Source organism: Lutjanus erythropterus, chromosome 18 (genome assembly GCF_056507025.1).
Source record: "Lutjanus erythropterus isolate fLutEry1 chromosome 18, fLutEry1.hap2, whole genome shotgun sequence".
Lineage (NCBI taxonomy): Eukaryota > Metazoa > Chordata > Actinopteri > Lutjaniformes > Lutjanidae > Lutjanus > Lutjanus erythropterus.
This window is the reverse complement of record NC_139334.1, coordinates 19,722,600-19,743,218: the sequence shown is the minus strand read 5'-3', so window position 1 is coordinate 19,743,218 and position 20,619 is coordinate 19,722,600. Positions and strand designations below refer to the sequence as shown.

General features: G+C 40.3%; 1 protein-coding gene across 1 annotated transcript in view; it reads left to right on the top strand.

Moving 5' to 3' along the window:
* Positions 1-16,492, top strand: part of LOC146310949 (nardilysin-like) — a 38,474-nt gene extending 21,982 nt beyond the window's left edge. The window contains exons 16-31 of the mRNA XM_084741959.1: positions 231-354; positions 697-783; positions 5,133-5,252; positions 5,402-5,453; positions 5,844-5,994; positions 7,851-7,978; positions 8,169-8,331; positions 8,542-8,573; positions 9,553-9,691; positions 10,839-10,886; positions 10,979-11,031; positions 12,555-12,638; positions 12,870-12,960; positions 13,228-13,344; positions 15,452-15,541; positions 15,625-16,492. Coding sequence (XP_084598085.1) covers positions 231-354; positions 697-783; positions 5,133-5,252; positions 5,402-5,453; positions 5,844-5,994; positions 7,851-7,978; positions 8,169-8,331; positions 8,542-8,573; positions 9,553-9,691; positions 10,839-10,886; positions 10,979-11,031; positions 12,555-12,638; positions 12,870-12,960; positions 13,228-13,344; positions 15,452-15,541; positions 15,625-15,843 — 1,698 coding nt within the window. The 3' untranslated portion in view covers positions 15,844-16,492. The remainder of the gene's footprint in view (positions 1-230; positions 355-696; positions 784-5,132; positions 5,253-5,401; positions 5,454-5,843; positions 5,995-7,850; positions 7,979-8,168; positions 8,332-8,541; positions 8,574-9,552; positions 9,692-10,838; positions 10,887-10,978; positions 11,032-12,554; positions 12,639-12,869; positions 12,961-13,227; positions 13,345-15,451; positions 15,542-15,624) is intronic.
* The last annotated feature ends 4,127 nt before the right edge of the window (positions 16,493-20,619 follow it).

Sequence of the window (20,619 nt, the reverse complement as noted above, 5' to 3'; positions counted from 1 at the left end):
GGTGCCGCCTTTGATTGGTGGATATTATTTTGCATCAAACGTTACAGTCTAATTGTGGCTTTGCATATTTCCTGTGCAGTTTTGCTGCCTCTTATTGTGATTGACAGCTAAAATTGTTCTCACATAAACAAGTAATTTAGAACAAAGAAGAAAAAACAACCCCTTCTCTCTTTGCTGAAAAGTTCACTTTTTTTTTCCGTGCGTGTGTGTGCGCGTGCCTGTGTGTGTAGGTGATCGGTGCAGCGCTGTCCCTCCTCACCCCAGAGAAAGCCAACCTGATGCTGTTGTCACCAGAACATGAGGGCCAGTGTCCCCTCAGGGAGAAGTGGTTTGGCACACAATACAGTGTGGAGGGTGTGTTTCTTTATGTGCGTGTGTGTGTGTGTGTTTGTTTGCTGTCAGTGTAACAGCTCCTTCCATAATGTAGACATTCGGTGAATACATTGTCTTTTTCCCCTTGTGTGGTGATATTCAGCCTGATATAATGCAGGCAGCCAGCGGTAGAAATGCCAGCATTTATCTCTGTCTGATGGCGAACAATAGTGTTGGAACTACATTTAAATATTTAAAAAAAAAGACCAAAAACCAATATTTCATCTTTGTTGAAATAAAGTCTTTAGGTCACTCAGTTCAGAACATGAATCTCAACTGCAAATATTTCTTGTGTGCTGATAGATGTTTTCCCTTCAAACACAGACATCCAGCAGGAGTGGATGGAGCGGTGGACAGGAAACCTGGAGCTGAACGGTGACCTCCACCTTCCTGCTGAAAACAAGTTCATTGGTGGGTGAATGTTTTTCCACTATGGGGGACAAAACTGCTGCAAGTATCTGATGATCATAAGCAAGATTTGCTCCAGTAGTTTGTACTTTATCTGTCCAGTAAATACAGAAATCAGATATATTGACCAAACTTGCAGGAATGATGCATTTTGGTCAATGTAGTCTGTCATTTATAACACTCCTATGTTTGTCACTCATCTAATGGAAGTGTTATAAACTCAATAGAGGGGTTATTTTTCCAGAATAGTGGGATTGATTTCAGTATTATATGTGTGGGTCAGTGATTTTAGTTGACAATAAATCTGTGGTTTTTTTTATCCCTCATCCCACTAATAATATTTTTATAATAATTACAACCCCAATTACCTACTGCTTTTGAGTGAACTCACTGGTCCTTCTGTAAATTTATGGCCAGTCCAGAGAAACACTTTGCATTTTACAAGGTACAAGGTACATTCATCAATAATTAATTTTGCACAACAGGGTTTTTATAAAGATACCAATTCTCTTTTTGCTTCCCACAAAAACAAATCAATTGTTTGAATAAATAATAAGACATAGAAACAAATGTAAAAACAAACTATTTTACACTGTGGAGTGCTGAGGATGAATTTATCAGTCTCACAGCCAGAGCAAAGAAGCTGATGTTCAGTCTGGTGATAAAGCAGTGGACACTTCTGTACATCTTGCCAGACGGCAGCACAGCGGATAGGCCGTGCCTCGGATGGGTATTATTGTTTAGTATCCTTTGGGCAGGCTGTGATGTTCTGGGCAGCTTTAATGACCTGCTTAGGAGTCCTCCTGTCCTGGGTCGTGCACATCCTATACCGGTTTGTGATGTTTCCAGTCAAGGCGCTGTCTATTGCTCCTCTACAGAAGTTTACAAGAACTTGGCTCAGGGATTTTGCCTTCTTAAGTTTTCTTAAGAAACACAGCCGTTTCTGAGCCTTCTTTTACCAGGGTGGAGATGTGTGATATGCGTGACAGGCGCTCTGTGATGTTAATTCCCAGGAACCTAAAACTGTTCACCTGCTCTACCCCAGCTCCACTGATGTAGACAGGGGTGTGTGTTTTCCCTTTTTTCTCCAGAAGAAGCAAAAACAATTTTTAGACGTTTTGATTTTTTTTTTTTGCCATTGTATCATTGCACAGTTTGACAGTAAATGACTTTGCTAACCTGACAGATCATCTCTTGACATCAGTCAGCTCATACAATGAAAAAGAAAAAGTATGATTCTGTCTTTGCTGAAAGCTGAACTGACTTTATTTGCAGTGACCTACATGTATTCAGCACTGTTGTAGGTACCTCTCATAGACTGTATAAAACATGGATGTAGTCTCTGACATCATAAAGAACCATTATGAAGCGAACAGTGTAGTGGTTCTGGCTGTCACCATCTTGGCAGTGCCTCACTCCAGTTTACTCCTTGCTAAAAAAAAAAAAACAGAGTGGAGCTGTGGTGGGCCAAATGAAGCAGCTAACTAACCATCTGTGACAGCATCCACCTGTCACTCAAAGCGGGCACACCCTTAATTATGCATAACTTTAAGCCTTGATATGATCTAAACGGGTGAGTTAAATAAATATTCACACCTCTACAGTTGTCATGAATGGGGAAATCAGCAATAGAGACCAAACCGCTTTGGGTTTTTTGGTACCAGGCGGTAAACATGTTTGCTTGTGCCGTGAAGTTGAACATTTTAATATGGGGATCTGTGGGGACTGACTTTTGGAACCAGCCATAAGTGGTAATTAGAGGAACTGCAGTTTTTGGCACTTCCACGTTGGCTGAATTTTTTCAGCCCTGGAGGTTGCTGCTTGGTGCTACTACCCATTGTGCACCAACTCGGATTAATTATTGGGGAGGCAAAAATGTTGGCCTCTGTAATCTTAGATGGTGTGATGTGGTGAGGAGTAGGAATTAATATTTTTATGGTGAATGAAACATTTTCTGTCCTGGGAATAGAAGCACACTACCCTGGGAAATGAACTTCTTATTAAAGTATAATTTTGGCTACACCATCAAAACACATTGGTCATAGCCGCTTGTCTGCAGGCAAATATTGTGTGTTCAAAACCTGGCCGCTTTAGTCTATTATCTGGTATTAATAATTATTGTGGCCAAGGAATGCCATTTCAACAGTGATCATCGTTATAATGAAAGAGATATAAACTGTGCAGGCTGCATGCAACTTGACCTTCATCACAGCTGCGAGGATGAAATGCCAAGTTTATTGCCTGTAATCTGTTACTGTCTGACTGAACAGTCTCATGGAAGTGATATTTTAAAATTCTTCATATTATAAACAAATAAAATTCATTAAATCAAGTAATTTGCTGTTTTTAAAGTCAGTCTAATGAGCTGAGACAGATTCCATATTCTGTTTGCGTACAAACGCTACTGTTGTGACTCTGTTTCTAACAGAGTTGTGCGCACAGTGCCAGTCGGCCTAATAAATTAAATTATCACTCAAAATTAAAAAGCAAAACTCTAAAAAAAAAAAAAAAAAGCTCTCACCCATTTGGTGTGAGATTTTGGAGACATTCTTCACCAAAATCTCACACCAAAAAGCAAAACTCTAAAAAAAAAAAAAAAAAAGCTCTCACCCATTTGGTGTGAGATTTTGGAGACATTCTTCAGGAACTTTTGGCCGTCTTTCATAAGTGAGGGGTGCATTTTGCTTCAGCCAACTGTTGGAAATAAAACCATTGTGTGCTGTCTTCTCTGCCAGTTATTTTGGATAAAGTTTGAATCCAGTGTTCTTGAAGCTTTGGGCTTTCACTTGGAAATTTGTTGGATATTCCAAATGTCACAGCAACCTCAGTTCGATGCATTTTACTCACATTGCAGCGCACATTTCATGCATGCATCCTCTGCATCCTCGTCGTTTAATCTTTTGAAGCATTTCCACGCAGAGCTGGTGACAGACATCGTGTTGCGTTAGTCTTATTTAGATAGTAGAGCCATGATCAGAAGTGTTTTAATTCATGGTAATATGTGGTTGTTAACTAATTAATTAAAGTACTCGATGTCCTCGGGTGGTAACACACAAGACGCACGCTGTGTCTCATCATGCAAATTAAATATGAAGATGGCGTATACAATGATGCGCATGACAATGTTAGAACTGCTTTTGCCTGCTTTACCTCAGGATATGGGGGCCAGTGCACCCCGTCTTCAAATTTTTGTTGGCATAAAACCCAGTGCCCCCCGTAGATGGCACCTATGCCGCTACCTTTGTTACTGTAAAAATCTAATAGACATTCAGAGACACATTTACATAGTTTGAAACTGTTTGTGTTAATTAAATTATAGCTAAATAATTACCGTTAAATAATACTAATATTATTAAGTTATTTTAAAATGAAAAGGATCACAATCAATGCAGCAGACCTAGTGATAGAATTTTTAATTTTTTTCTTCCTTGTCAAAACCTTTTGCAAACATTACCCACAATGAAACTTGACCGCAAACAGTTTGGTCAGAGATTTGGATGTGTTATGCTAGTAGAAGCTAATGTAGCCTCTCACTGCTAACCCTCAATCAGAGATGACAACAGAGATCTGGTAATGTCACTTCTTTCTAAGTGCACACCCCAGATTTTTTCTTTTTTCAAACTTGTAGTCTTCAGCCCCAACCAATGCTGACTCAAGTGACATCACTTGAGGCAGTTATTTAGATGTTGCACAGCTCGCTCTGGAACCACAAAGGCTTTATGCACCTTCCCCCCTCCCCCCTGTGCAGCAGTAGTACTCCACAAAACCTGTACACAGACTTTGATCAGTGCAAAAATGAGAGCATTCCCCCTTTAGAAATGAAATTAAGGTGTTATGGTTTTCTCGCGGCGTAATGTATCATCGCCTGTCACAGAAACAGCTCCTGTAATAAGCCAGTAGCTGAAATGCCATCCAGAAAAACAAGCGTTTTTTATATTAACAGCCCCAAATCCTTCATCACCTTCGCCATGTTACATAAATCCAGTTACCTTTGCAGAGTACATTGAATGGAGCACCGGCGCATTAATTAAAGGTCAAGATTTTACCTCAAACCTGGCAAAGAAGGCTCCTCTGGTCCAACTCTGACCAAACTTTAGGGCCTCGTTTCTAAATTTTCCACAGCACCACATTACCAATTCTGATAAAATGTGTAGAGATAATGCGTCTTCAGTTATTGGCCCAAGGGTTACTGAATCATTTATTGGGGGAGGGCGACATCTTTTACAGTGCTGACAACTTACCTGAAAGTTTATCCCAAACTGGATATACTGAATGGTTGAAACTCACACATTATTTATGAGATTGTACCGAGCAGAATTATGATGTTTGATTGTTTATGTGCATTCGTTCAGCCACTGACTTCACCCTGAAGCCCTCTGACTGCCCAGACACCGAGTTCCCTGTCCGAATAGCCGACAGCGACAGGGGCTGCCTGTGGTACAAGAAGGACAACAAATTCAAAATCCCTAAAGGTGAAATGTGCCTGAGAGAGAGAGAAAGTGTGTGTGTGTGTGAGCCTGGACTGTCTGTGTGCATCATTTAGCATGCAAGATGTTTCCATGAAGACTTTTAATATCATTAGGGAGGTGCTGACACTCGTTTGTCCTTTTTCCTGCTGCAGCCTACATCAGATTCCACATAATCTCTCCCGTAATCCAGCAGTCTGCTAAGAAGTGAGTTCAGGCTAAGATGTGACCTTGTTAAAATGGTGTTTGTTTTAGCTGCAACACTGATTAACTTCTGTCTTTTCTGCCATCCTTCCCTCTCTTTTTTTTTTATCCTTTCTGTCCCCCGCTCCCACAACTTCATTGCTTCAACTCTACTTTTTACTACCTTCTGTCCTTCCCTACTTCCATTTCCTCTTTTACCTTGCTTTTATCCTTCACTGTTGCTCTTATTTGTCGCCTTTCTATCGTGTCTCTTTTACTGCTTTGATTATTATCATTATCTGTCTCTCTTTCCCCTGCAACCCATCCTCCTCACCACCTCTCCATTACCTCTCCCTCCCTTTATTTATTTCACTTTTCTTCCTTTCTTTTTTTTCCTGTCCTTTTCTCCTCCAGTGTGGTCTTGTTCGACCTGCTGGTCAACATCCTTGGCCACAACCTTGCGGAGCCAGCCTACGAGGCTGAAGTGGCCCAGCTGGAGTATAAACTGGTGGCCGGTGAGCACGGTCTGGTCATCAAGGTCAAAGGATTTAACCACAAACTGCCTGTGAGTGACTAAATCTGAAGAAACCACAGATATAGACACAAGTACATGCATAAAAGCACACTGATTAATAAACAGTATTTCTGGGGTTGTATGGCTCAGAGCAAAATGCTGAAATTCTGCATAAAGAACACATACAAATTTCACAAGAGTAGAGGTAAGGAGTAGTCCTGTACGATTGATTATACATTTAATAATTTAGCAGTTGTATGTTGAATAATACATACTATTTCACAGTGATATTTATCGTCAGTGTGCACCAGAGAGCCGCATATGTGTAAGATAAAGTATTCAGTAAATCAATCGATCAACCTTTCATCCAGGTTCATGCAGTTCAGAGTGCTTCACAGATGACTGATAAACCGATAACAAGACAGAACAAGCCAGACTGTAACTATAGATCAAATAGAATAAAACAAAGATAAAAATGTTTAGTTATAATAATAATAATACAGTTAGATAAAAAGCTAGACTAAAAATTTGATATACTAATCAAAGGCAAAATAAAAACATGAACTTGATAACAGCAAATAAAATGCATAGTATTAGAATAACAAAGAAAATAGAATTTAAATTTTGCAACATAAAGACAATAAAATAAGTGAATAAAGTAAATAGGATATATTTATCATTCTTAATCAAAAAAGTACAGGACTAAAGCCTTATAAAGTAAAGATGTAAAGATGTATTTTACTTATTTTAGATAAAATAAGTGTTCGATACCACTGTCTTTAAGTTTTTTTAACATCTTCATCAGTTTTATCATCATCATATCATCATAAAAGACACAGACATAATTTGACCATTATAAGTTTTACTGTACTTTTTGTGTGGATTTACCATCTGGTATTTGTCACAACCTGGCAACCAAATAGTTAATCTCGTTATTGGCTTTATAGTGATTAATAATGCGCTTAATTGCTTTCTCGCCGAAAGTCAGATGAGAAGATTGATACCACTCTCTGTCTGTCTATCTGTGTGTTAAATATTTAGCTGGAGCCAGCAGACTGTTAGCTTGGCTGAAGCATAAAAACTGAAAACAGAGGGAAACAGCTAGCCTGGTGTTATCAAAAGGTAACAAAATCTGCCTACTGGCCCCTTCTGGCTCACGTTCTCGTTTGTTTAATCCAAGCAAAAACAGAAGCTGAACAGAAGTGAGCCAAGCAGGCCGGCTGCTGGTTGTAGCTTCATATCTGTGTAGAAACGGATAGATCTGCACACCAAGTAGCTCCCGTTAAAAAGGATTTTAATTGCTAGTGACGTTTTGAGCACCAGGCTCTTTGTCAGACTTTTGATTAATTTAGAGAGTCACCATCTTAAATACCCATAATCCAATCTACAAATACATGTGACATACAGTACGTGCACCTTGTTAATACATATTTACAGGTGTGGTGTGTTGTGTTTGTAATATGGACTATGAATATTTAAGATCGTAGCCTGGTTCTCTAAACATCACCTGCAATTAAAATCCTTCTCACAGAAGTTTCTTGATCACCCATCCTATTGGACCCTGGTATGTGCGTGTCTTTTTTAAAATCATTTTTTATCATGTCTGTAGCTTCATATTTACCGTACAGACATGAGAATGGTGTCAATCGTCTCTTGGCAGGAAAGTGAGTACAATATATTTCCAAAAAATGTTGAACTGGTCCTTTAAGGTATCATTAATAAGCAGCTACTCTTACTACTTCATTTTTAAACCATGTAAAAATTGCCCAGTTATGTAGACATCAAGAAGCACAGTCTCATATTTATTCTAGACACAATCGCACACAGATGTGTTTTCATTGTCTTCATTCATGATGAAATTATGGTGATTCTGTCTGTCTGTCTCTCCACATCTCTCTTTACTGTAGCTGCTGTTCAACCTGATCATTGACCACCTGGCTGATTTCTCTGCCTCCCCTGACGTCTTCAGCATGTTCGCAGAGCAGCTCAAGAAAACCTACTTCAACATCCTCATTAAACCGGAGAAACTCGGCAAGTGAGTTGTTTACCTTCTGTCTCTTCCCCCCCCCCCCCTCTATCTCTCTGACATTTCCATCTTCCTCTCTGACTCATCTTCAGGTCTATGATGCCTTCTAGTGGTGAAATGTGTGACAGCCCTGAATGGAAAAACCTCCTGCTCATGTTGTCCTCTTTTGCCCTCACTCCCCTCCTCCCCTCTCCGTCAGGGATGTGCGTCTGCTGATCCTGGAGCACTCTCGCTGGTCCATGGTGGAGAAGTATCAGGCTCTGACGGCCGGTCTGACCAGCGCTGAGCTGATGGAGTTCAGCCAGAAATTCAGGGCTGAGCTGTACGCTGAGGGACTGGTGCAGGGCAACTTCAGCAGCGCTGTGAGTGGATGGCAGGCAGACAAGTGGATTGATTAACAATAACATTAGCTGATTAGTTGATGAATGGGTTAATGTTCATGTCTTGCACTCGCGTCAAATGATTCTGAGTGTACTTGACATTGTTCTTGTGTTTTTTTTCTGATTTCCTCGCCCCGCTCTGTGTCTCTTATCTCTACCTGTTCATTATGCTTTATTGTGTTTTCTCCACAGGAGTCAAAACAGTTCCTGCAGTATGTCACAGAGTAAGTCAGCTATCACACTGAATTCACTCCCTAATCACAACACCAATACTATACAATCAAACAGATTTGTTTGCTGCCATGCACAGTAATTAACATTAGCTTCAGTTGTTCAAGCTATAACTCTGCTTTAAAGGGATAGTCTGGATTATTTGAAGCGGGATTGTAGAAGGAACTTATCCACAGTAGATGCCGATCGGAACAGGGAGCAGGGAGAAGTACCAGTATGAAGGGTAGGCAGTGACCTGCTGTGGACGGGGGCAGCTACAAAACAGATTTTACCACTTAATAAGGCTCCACCTTAAAAAATCTGTGTCATTTTAAGTGTACACGATATTCAGCATTTTTATTCATCAACTTTACTTTGCCATCAGACAGCCTGTTCTGTCAGGAAACTGCTGTTATATCAACCAAATAGCACTCTCTCCAAATAACCAAACTCCATTGGGAAAAATTATGAAATTTTACCTCACAACAACACAGGAATTGCCGGGGTACCACTGTGTCGATTTGTTAGTTTGTTTGTGTTACTGTGTCACTTTGATTAGTCCAAATTATCCTCTTAAAACAGTTTGAGGCAGCGGTAGACCAGCAACTCCCATGTTCTTGGAGGTAAAATGACTAATTTTGCCTCTGAAGTTTGGTTGATTTGGAGAGAAAGCACTATTTGGCTCATATAACGGCAGTTTCCTGTCAGAAACACTGTCTGATGGCAAAGTAAAGTGGTGAAAATATTCTAAATATAGCGTACACTTAAACTGATACTGATTTTTTTTTTCAGTGGACCTTTTTGATGTGGCTAAAATACTTTTTGCTGCCGACTCTCTCCACAACAGTGCATTGTTTAGTTTCCGTGCTGGTGCTCCTCTGCTTATCGCTTTAACCTCTGTTCCTTCTTTCTCCCCTCCTCACCTCCCTGCCTTTTTAGTTCTGTGTCCTCCTTTTGAGTGCTCTGGCCTCTTCTTTGTTTTTCCTCCGGCAGAAAGCTGCAGTTCTCCAAGCTGGCGGAGGAGGTGCCGGTGATGTTCAGAGTGGTTGAGCTTCCTCTGAAGCAGCACATCTGTAAAGTCAAATCACTCAATAAGGGAGACGCCAACTCAGAGGTCACCGTTTACTACCAGGTACCACATCCGAAGTACATCAGCTCCACTCCCCTCCTCCCTATCATAGACCCATGTATTTTTTAGGAGGAAACAGGGAGTCTTTAGGGGAAAATAGCAGTTCAACAGTGTCACAAAGAAGAGGTGTACATCAAAAAGTGGGGCGCTTGATGATTAATTTGAGATGCAGTTCAGCACTCTGTGTCAAGCTGTTCCTATCACAAATCTGTAGTAATCATTGAAAGTTTAGAATGTACAGTTCAGTTCAATTTTATTTGTATAGTGCCAGATCATAACAAAGTTATCTCAAGGCGCTTTTGAAATAGACCAAGTCTAGACTGTAAAGGCTTAGAACATTATGATGGAAGTATGTCATGTCTCTAACTGTTGCAGCAGTTTTTTGGGTTGATACCATTTATTACACAGATTTGGTGCACCTTTAATAATTTTTACCACTCAGGAACAAATAAAAATAGTCTAAAATCCCTCCAAAATTCCACATCAAGACACCAAGAACTTGAGAAAAAAAACAGAGAATTATTCCTGCTGTGATTTGGTATCAAAAAACTTTTGACATTCGGACATTTCTGCAAGAACTGCATGTTTTTTAGATTGGCAGGGAAGCGCTTCTGTTCTCCTCTGAAACCCCCTTTGTCAATATAGCTAGGAGAGCCATGCATCCTCTGAGTGGGTCTCTAGTTTGCAGCTGTTAAGTTTCATGAGGCTTGGGGGACTAGTATCATCTGGCCTCATTGAATCCACTAGAGTCTCACTTTTCCAGTCATACACAATTTATGATATTTCAATACTGTTTAGGAACCCTAGTGTGCATGCAGAAATGTTCAAATAGGTAGAAATAAAACGTGTGTACTGCATTCAAAAATGTGTGTGATTTTTGTAGAAAACTGCATGGGATTAGCATAAAATGGGAGACTCTTGGGTACTCATGGAGCCCATTTTCATTCAGATGTCTTGAGGGAAGAGGTCCCTTTGAAAATTGCCTTGTCAGTTTATCCTATCCAAGCCAGCATATGATACCACTATCTTCAGTGTAACTGAGCCTGCAGAGTTGAAGAGGTTAACTTTTAATATATACCAATATTGCAGAGTTTAATCTGTGCACGCAATATTTCACTCTCATTTTTATTTCTCTCTTCTTGTTATCCAGTCTGGCCCTAAAGCCTTGAGGGAACACACGCTGATGGAGCTGCTGGTGGTGAGTGCTGAAGAGCTGTGTCTTCTTTTCTCCCTCCGTTCTGTCGTTCCTCCATGCTCGACTGAGTTGTTGTTGTTGTTGTTGTGTTTCAGATGCACATGGAGGAACCCTGCTTTGACTTCCTCCGGACCAAAGAGACTCTTGGGTGAGTGTGGTTACGTTTTCAATAACATGTTTTCTTTTTTGAGACGTTTTGAAAAATTAAATATGAATCACTGTAGGTTTCCATTAAACTTTTAGCAGAGAGCTTTTCAGCTTCATCTTTTACTACATTTTTCCTCACACACAGTATTAATAGTCATTCATTTACTGTAAGTTTAATTTATGTTATTTAATATTCTGATAATGAAATTACAGCTGATAAAAGCTGAGCTGATAATCTGTTATCTTATCAATATTGGCCATGAGAAGTAGGTAATTATATGTAGCGGCTGGAAAAAATCCATAATGTGCATCCGTACTATCATCACTGTGATTAACTGCCTTTATAAGTGTTTATACAAGACAAGGATACCTAATTAATATAGCACCAGGAACTAAAAAGATAAATCGTACCGTTTCATAGTTGCTTTCAACATGACATTTTTTCCTCTTATTTAAATTTTTCTTTTTGCTGAAGTTATTTTTATCCTTAGGGCTATTTAAATTTTTAATTTAAACTTATTTCACTTCCAGCTGTTCTTGTCTTCACGGAATTATTTACTTTAAAGCTATAATATTTAACATTTTCACATTAAAATGTCTAAAATACTGGACTTACGTTAAACATTTTGTTGAGTTGTGTGCTTACATTATCCAAAATTTCAAAGAGAGAGAGAAATCCGTACTTTATTTAAGGTGACGTGCGTTTCCTAGCAGTAACTGATAGTTGCTGTGACTTCCAGGAAAACATGGGATACGTCAGAGGGTGAGGAAAGACGTCTTCAAATGTGACTAAATGTAACATGTGAAACTTAATACATTACCTGGTCCGTGAACATGATTTTTCATCGGCTATGGTGTTTGTTTGTTTTTAACAATGAAAACAACAATTCCCATGATGCCATGCCACCTCATCTCATCCTCAAACTTCATCTTTTGTTGTTGTTTTAATTTGAGAGAGACCCATAGTGGCAGAACTTACATATTGCTCATTTAAATTTTAATTGCTTTATTTATTCTTAAGGTTTTATTAGTTTACTAATTTTGCTTTTTTTATCACAAGTTTGTGTTTCTTGTTGTTTAGAATCTTTTGTACAGGTTTTCATTCTTCTATATTGTAAATTAGGTCTCCGCCTCAACGGATTTTGGAGTTAAAATGAAGGTTAAATGAATATTATGTGCAAATTGAAGCTGAAGATGGAAACATGCTGATCTTGTTAAGAAACTGGAGGATTTTTGTTGGGCATGTCTGATATGCAAGTGACTACTGATTAAGCCTGTACTCAACTCCTCCAGCAGCACTGGAACGGTGTGTTTCACATTTATTCACACTTCAGTCGTCTTTCCTGTGAGATATTATCTGTTTTTATTTAAAGAGTGCACAGTAGAGAAAGTCAGGACAGGTGGGACGTTAACTTTTGACAAATCTCGTGCACTTTCTCATGTAGTTTTTTTTTTGTCTCTGTTTATCTGCTTTTCAATGCCTCTTCCTGTCTGTCTTTTTTTTTTCCATGTTCCGCTCTGCAGGTATCATGTCTACCCCACCTGCCGAAACACCTCAGGTGTTCTGGGTTTCTCCATCACCGTGGAAACACAGGCCACCAAGTTCAAGTGAGTCTGCAACACAAATGTAACCTTTCATCCGCCCAAAAGCAAGATACGATTTATCTTAACCGCTTTCCCAAAACCGAGGTATAATTTATCTTCCTGTTCACCCAAACTCAAGCTACGATTTATCTGTGTGGCCCTGGAAAGAGGAGCGAGAGGAGCTGATAAATGACTAAAGGAATCAAATAAACCCTATAGCCTGTAATATATCTCTTATGAACTTTTCTCTCTCAGTACGGAGCTGGTGGAGTTAAAGATTGAAGAGTTCTTGGCTTCATTTGGGGAGAAGCTCGATTCGCTGACTGAGGAGGCCTTTAATACTCAGGTCTGTGTGTGTTTTATTTTGTGTATTTGTGAGTTCCCCATTGTTATGGAAAAGCAGAAAAGTTAGAGCAAATGCTACATAACTAAAAAGTTTGAGAAAAGTTGCTCTTCGGTTGACTTTGGTGACTAACCATCAAAGAGCCAGACGCACAGTCACATCTGCTGTTGCACTTCAAATGTTAAAATACCGGTGGCGGTAAAAAAAAAAAAAAACAGTGTGTAGATAATAACATTGTGTACTGCATATGTGTGTGTGTGTTTTGTACAGGTGACTGCTTTAGTGAAGCTGAAGGAGTGCGAGGACACACACCTCGGGGAGGAGGTGGACAGGAACTGGGCCGAGGTGGTTACACAGCAGTTTGTGTTTGACAGGCTCAACAGAGAGGTGCGGACAACATAAATACACAAACATGGACACCTTCAGCCACCTAACCTAAATCTTGACCACTTTCCTTTGTCACATTAAAGTTCATGTAAAGGACCGAGAACTATTTAGTTCTGAATTCTGGACTTAGACTGGTAAACTGTGCACGATTTCTGATGTCAGGATTGTTTGGGTGGACCTGAAACACTGCTCAGTGATGTGCCACACTGTATAAGCTCTCAGGCCGGCTGTTCACCTCAGCTCACTTCAGTTCCAACAACCTGACCCAGAAGAAAACAAATCCAATCCTGTCGCCGTCCTCTGGCTCTGGTGTCTCAAACATGTCTGTACGTGTCCAACGAAGCTGCTTGACGAAGCGCCCGTGTTTGAGGTTGCGGCGGTGTATGACATTGAGACAGTGGAGCGGACGAGCCTCCAGCGTTTCAGAGCAAACTTCTCATTTTTTTATCATTTCATCATAATTTTAATCATTCAGATTGCGCAGTTGCACAACACATGTTTTTGTGGTGTGACTCAGAACACACATTTAGCTGCGACACACACACAACCGCTTGACCTCCGTGGCTAATGTCTAAGGAGCGGGATTAAGTCACATCATTGGAAAAAGGAACTGTCTGCCACATGTCTGTATGACAAATCGTTCATGAGTTACGGATGATGGCGATGGCGTGACTAAAGTGTCGGGGCGAGGCAAACCATTACCACTGAAAAATAAACTCTCTGTATGGTCCTTTCCATAATGTTGTCACACACTGTTCTGTTGTTTTGCTCATGACTAACTTTTGTTGAGTCTGTGAATCCATTTGGAAGTTACTCCCAGAAATGATCTCCAACCCTCCAGGCTGACAACCACTGTGTTAAACCACAGTTAATTGCAGTTTTACTCCGCACTGACATATTCTCTCGTCTCTGTTGGTTAGTTCATTTGTTGAAGTGCATACTCTGACTGCATTGTAAACATGCCCAGAGAGTGCTCCTAAAATCCTAATAATAGCAGCGTATCCCACTCGTCTTAATCAGCAAAAGCTCATTTTAAACTTTGGACTGCTTTCAACCAACTTCCGAGAAAAATATCTTAAATGTTTGACTTTATCCAGCAGCTAGAAACACCTAGTCTGTATCTCATTTGCTGGGTGTGTGTGAGCTTTTTTTTTTTTTTGCTACAAACTGCTGTCTGCTTCTGCAAACAGGTGGAAGTAGTGAAACTGAATCAAACACTTAATGAGCCATGAAACTAAAACAGTGAGCTAATTGGGCCCCCTGGTAGCTCACGTAGAGCGCGTGCACCATAGGCCGTACCGCAGTGGCCTCCAGCCCGGACCGTTTGCTGCATGTTATCCCCTCCTTCTCCCCCTTGTCTGTCTTCAGCTGTCCAATTAAATTTAAAAAAAAATTAAAAGGAAAAAAAAGAAACAAGCTTTGGTTTGGCTCGACAGTTTGCTGTCCTTTCATATGCATATAAAAACACAGCTTTCCAAAGTCAGATCAAGAACTGGTTCTGCATTGTAACAGAGACAGAGACAGTCCTTCCCATCTTAGATTATGGTGATTTAATTTACAGGTCTGCCTCCAAAAATCTTATCAATAAATTGGACGTCACCGACCATACCGCCATCCGCTTTGACACCTGTGCCCGTCTCAGCTCACATCACTGTAACCTGTCCTCTCTTGTCAACTGGCCATCACATACCTGCAGATTGATCCATTGGTATCAGTTAATTTTATAAAATCACTGGCAAACCCCCCCTGAAAATCTTGGCTCACCACTCAACATCTCCAACAGTAACTGAAATTTACGCTTTGGCAATTTCATTTACATGGTCATCGCAAAAGTCTGCACTTCCTTCGGCAGTTTCTCATTCCAGTTTCTGCTCCTAGTGACTGCATCAAGTTGCGCATGACAGTCTCTGATACTGAATTTGCTTCACCGGGATTGTTTCTTTGTTCTAGACGTATCTATGTTTAGTTGTCTTGCATAAACTTTCCTCCTGTTGCTGCCTCTTGGCTGGGACGTCGGTTGACTTATTGTGTAACGCTTTCAAAGAACGAGCACCTGTCATTCATCCCACCCAGTGTTTTCTCACCGTCAGTGTTTCCGTGTGTTCAGATCGAGGCTCTGAAGCAGATGACGAGGGCTGAGCTCGTCTCCTGGTTCAAAGAACACAGAGGAGAGAACAGCCGCAAACTGAGCGTGCATGTAAGCATTGCCTTTGAGTTATTTCGCTTTTCCTTTACCTTTGTGTTCGTGTAACACGCTGAATGTATTCCTGTCTCCTAAAGGTGGTGGGATTCGGTGCTGAAGAGCACGACAAGGAGGGTGGTGGTAAAAAAGGAAAAGAGGGAAAAGACGAGGATTTAAGTGGCTCCACCTACGGCGAGGTGTCTAAGCTCACCTTCCTTCCCGCCTCACCCAAGATGGCGAGCACCGTAGCCATCATGGACATCCCTTCTTTCACTAAAGGCCTGCCCCTCTTCCCCTACCACAAGATACTGGAATGAACTCAGCCTGCGAGACAGACAGATGGCTGCGCTTTGCCTCTCACTGAGCCACGTTCAGGGACTCTGCCTCATTAGAGATGCAGGCACTTAATATGTGGAGGTGAAGGAAGGTTGAAGCAGCTTTGGCTCCTCTCCGGACCTGGATTCTCTCTCTGAGGCTCAACTGCAGATTTTTTGTTTTACCCACACTGTGTGCATAAGCAAAAAGCCTGGAAGTGATGATAGAGTTTTCTTTTAGCTAACTGATAATCTATTCTGCTTCCTCAACACTCAATTATTTTATATCCTCAGACACCGGGAGTGTGGGAGCGCTCTATCTCTTTCTCTGTCCCACACTGACTGAAAATCTTTGAATCAAATTCTCATTTATTTGGTTCTTCAAGCTCTGCTGCTGTTACAGCTCCAAATCACTGTCTTTTTTTTCCCCCACTGTTTGTGTGGGAGCACAGACTGAGTTTAATACCATTTAAAAACACAAATCAACTGTGAAAACTGAGGAAACGCTGAGTCCTTTGAACTCCGGAGGTGTGTGTTTGAGTGGCTGTGTGCTGGGTTTGAAGCTCTGCTGTGCACTACTGTTATTAAGCCGACCTGGATCATGTCAAGGTGTGAAACTGTGAAAAGAAATAAATCAATGAGTGATGAGTGAGTGAGTGAAGCAGTGTACTGACTACAGAAAACACACTTGACCCTATGAAAGGGATAGTGTGGATTTTTTTGAAGTGGGGTTGTATGAGGCACTTGTAGTCAGCGTGTTACCTGCAGCAGCCAGACTTGAGGCCAGTCGGTCTACTGCTGTGGACAGGCTCTGTCCGTTGCTTATCTTGCCAGTAGACAGCCTTTTCCAACAGGAAACACAGTCAAATAGAACCTGAAGAAGTGCTGACGTCATGATTGCGTCGAGGTGTTTGTGTGTTGGAGGTTAACAAAAGAAAAACTGGAGGCACACAGGAATCACCTCAGAGAAGTAGGCCACATCACCGAGCTGAAATATCATCTTGGTGTGTTGCTGGGTGTCGGAAGTAGTAAACGCTTAAAACTGAACTAAAAACTGTAGTTAAACAATGGTTGAACACGAAACAAGTTTTATTATTAAGGCTGCAACAATCTGATGATTGCTTTTACCGTTAACTGATAAATAATTTGGTCTATAAATCAGAAAATAATGAAAAATGCCCAAAAAATTTCGTCTTGTCTGACAAAGTCAACAAAAAAGATATTCAGTTTCCTATCTAAGAAAAATACATAAAAAAAAATAGATTTTCAATTAATTTGAGAACTTGGAACCAGTAGATATTTATAATTTGTGCTTGAAACATAACTTTAAAAAGATAAATAGATGATAAATATTGTTTTTTCTTCTGATTGACTCAACTATTAATTGGCTGTTTCATCTAAAGTTTTGGAAGGTATCTTCATAGTGAAAGTGTGTTCAAACTAGTGAAATGTTGAGAATGAAATTCTCTTTATTTTGATTTTCAGCTCATTTTCTCTTCCAGCACATGCAAAAGGTGGAAGGGATTTACATTCACACTGTTCTGACATTTTTGACATGAGCGAGTATTGAATCCTCTGTGTGACAAACGGCGAGATCAGAGGCGTTTGCACACTGGTGACTCAGTATGGCACCGGCTCTTTAATTTCCAGAGGTTTAATTTATGTGGAAATTGTGCATTACTCACAGACTTTCCACCTTCTTCCCCCCGAGGAAAAGGTTGTTGCAGGCGATATTGTGTCGGGCCTCATGGCTAGTGACACTCGGCACTATTGAATGTAATTAAAAACTAATCCGGAGCCCAGCACAGCAGAGCGTGTTAACAGAATTGACTAATATGCCCACAGGGAGGCCTCATAATGTAGCAAAGTCTTCACCTGCAGGAGCCTCATATATAATAACTGTGCTCCCTGTACGATGGGTGACAGACCAACACTTTCTGTGTACATGCAGTGGTTTTCACATTACAGATTTTCCTGTTCAGTGAAAAAAATAAAGTTAAAAGTTGACTTTCTAGAGGAAGTTCTCATAGGACAGTGACGCTATCTCTGATCTTTTATATTATGATGCATTGTAGATTAAATTAGCAAACAGCATTGAAGTAGTTCAAATGCATCATAAATAATTGTGAAACACTGACAAGGACCATTTTTCTGTATAGTGAATACATTTTGCTGGTAATACTTACTTTTACATGAGTACGTTTTTTAAATCAGGACTTGCACTGAAGTATATTTAGTGTGGTATTAATAGTTTTTCTTAAGTAAAGGATCTGAATGTGTTTTCCACCACTAATTGTCAAGTCAAATCGGGAAAGAAAGGGCCTTACCACAAAGCGGAGAGCACACAGTTGTCTAAAATATCACATAGCTCACAATGCAATGGCAAAACAATGTGCCATTTACTTGCACGTGTACACCATCACACCACACGCACCCAGTTCAGACGGTGTGCATGTGTGCATGAATGTGGCTAAAAGTCCAAGCTACAGCGAAGATTTAGACAAAAAACATGGTGTTAATGACGTCTGTCAAGTCAGCTTGGCATGTTGGGGCTTTTAGGAGACTTGGATCACACCAGATGAGCAGTATGGAGGCATTTTATGTTTTTTTTTTTTTTGTTTGTTTGTTTGTTAGCCTCTGAGATCCAGTCGCAAAAAATTTAAATATTCAAGTAAAGTACAAATACCACAAATTAGTACTTAAATACAGCACTTGAGTGAATGTCCTTAGTTACGTTCCATCACTGGGTTTAGGATAAAGTTAGCGTCTGGTTTAGCATCACAGAAGACAACATAGGGCTTACGTTTGACGTTGGGCTCAGGATTAGTTAATTGGAAACACATCAACAAAGAAACACCGGTCTGAAAGACTAAAACATTCCATGTGTTTACACGCACTGTTTACGATCCAGTTTTTGGTTTGGTTTCTGGTTGTTTTGCACACGTAAACATCTTATCTTGGTTTCAGCCACCTGGATAAGCTGTCTGGAGTATTGTAAACACCTCATCCTGTTTTCTGAAAATTATTTGTTGGTACAGAGCAGAGTAGCTGAGGTGGTGAGAGATCAAGATACAACTGTACACAGATAATCAGAAAACTGGACACTTTTATAATCATGAATAACCAGGTTTTCCTATCTTGCATGTGAACGCCACATCCTGAATATGATCAAAAACAAGAAAGGACGCAAACTTATGGGAGCTGCAGAGTTGGGGACATTGTCACAGGTAAACGCAGGTAAAACAGTCGTAATTAATAACATTAATGCAGGCTGTGTTCCATTTAGGTGAGTCAGTTCAAGGATTGTGGTGTTGCACATGCTGGCTCACTAGAAATACCTCCTGAAACAGGTAATGGAACAGAGCCATTGTTGATGTCAGTACTTCCACCTGTGCTGTCATTCTGTAACAGCAGTCTTTCCTAAAAAACACTAAAATCATTATGTAGCTCTGTAATTCAGATTTTTTGGGTCTTAGTGGGAGATTTTGAATAAATTTGGACATGCTCTAATTTCAGAGGTCTGCTTCGGGGTGTCAGGCGTGGAGAAAATGAGAGCTGGAGATGACATTTGAATGCAGTTCTTTTACTGGGAGATATAATGTAGAGAGAGGCGTGCGTGGGGAAGTGGGAGTCATGCACAGTCAAATTAAAAGAAGAGAACTGCAGAGGACTTATAATGTGTGCTTTTTGGCATCAACAAAAATGCAAAATTTAGGGAAACATAAAAGGGAGGCACAACTAAAGAGAAGTAAAACTCTACCGGTGGGATAGATGGTGGTGTTACGCTCCTTAATGATACAATGTGGAATTCACTTGACAAGTGGTAGCAACATGCAGCACTGTTCAGTCCCACAGAGCATTTCTTGGTGGTGACAAACAGATCTAATAAGCTCTCAGTTTATTGTGATCTGAGCTGTGCCTCCCTGGTCGATCAGCTACCTTTATCTGCTCTGTGGAGAGCGCAGGATATTAAGGATATTAAGGATAGGACACTTTTCCCATAATACACCAAACCAAGGATACTGCAGCTTTGATAACTAGCTTAGATTGGACTGTGAACGTGAACTACAAGCGAAAGAAACATCTACACAGCACCTGAACTGCGTGTGCTGCAATCCAAGAACATCCCAACAGAGGAACAGCCTGCGGTTCTTTGAAGTTTTAACACTCAGCCTTCAAGAATATTTCCTGTACAGGTTTAGTGATGTCTCAATCTGGTGAGCTCTGCTGCTTTGGTGTTTATGAAAACACACTTTGACGAGTGTAAACCTGGTGTAATAGTGCCTGGCATTCAGCCTAATATCTCCAATTTAGTTACTTCAGAGTAAGAGCCTTTTTTATGCGACGTTTCCATTAGTCTCCTTCTGTAGAGGTGCTGGATATAAGAAAGACTTTATTGTGAAATAAATCAGTTTGTGTTTTCACTAGTATAACATGATTTACTGAGGCTATATTCTCCTTGTCACTGTGCCTCACTGGATTCCAGCAGACATTTTTTGCCTGTCACTGGCAATGAAAGATTTCATACTTCATCTTGAACTTGCAGTGAGACATTTAAAAACTTTTTTTTTTTTTTTTTTGAAGAAATGCTTCACATTCAGCTTTTTAGCCAAGAGTTTTCCATTTTTAAACTTAAGCACAAAATAATTTGGTACTTGTAGATTAGATTTTATTGCCTAGTCTGTCTTTACCGTAGACAGTAGAGTAAGCGGACGAAGCTTCCGGTCTTAAAAGAGAAGCCAATGCGAAAGTGCCTTAAACCCGCAGTATTTCTAATGC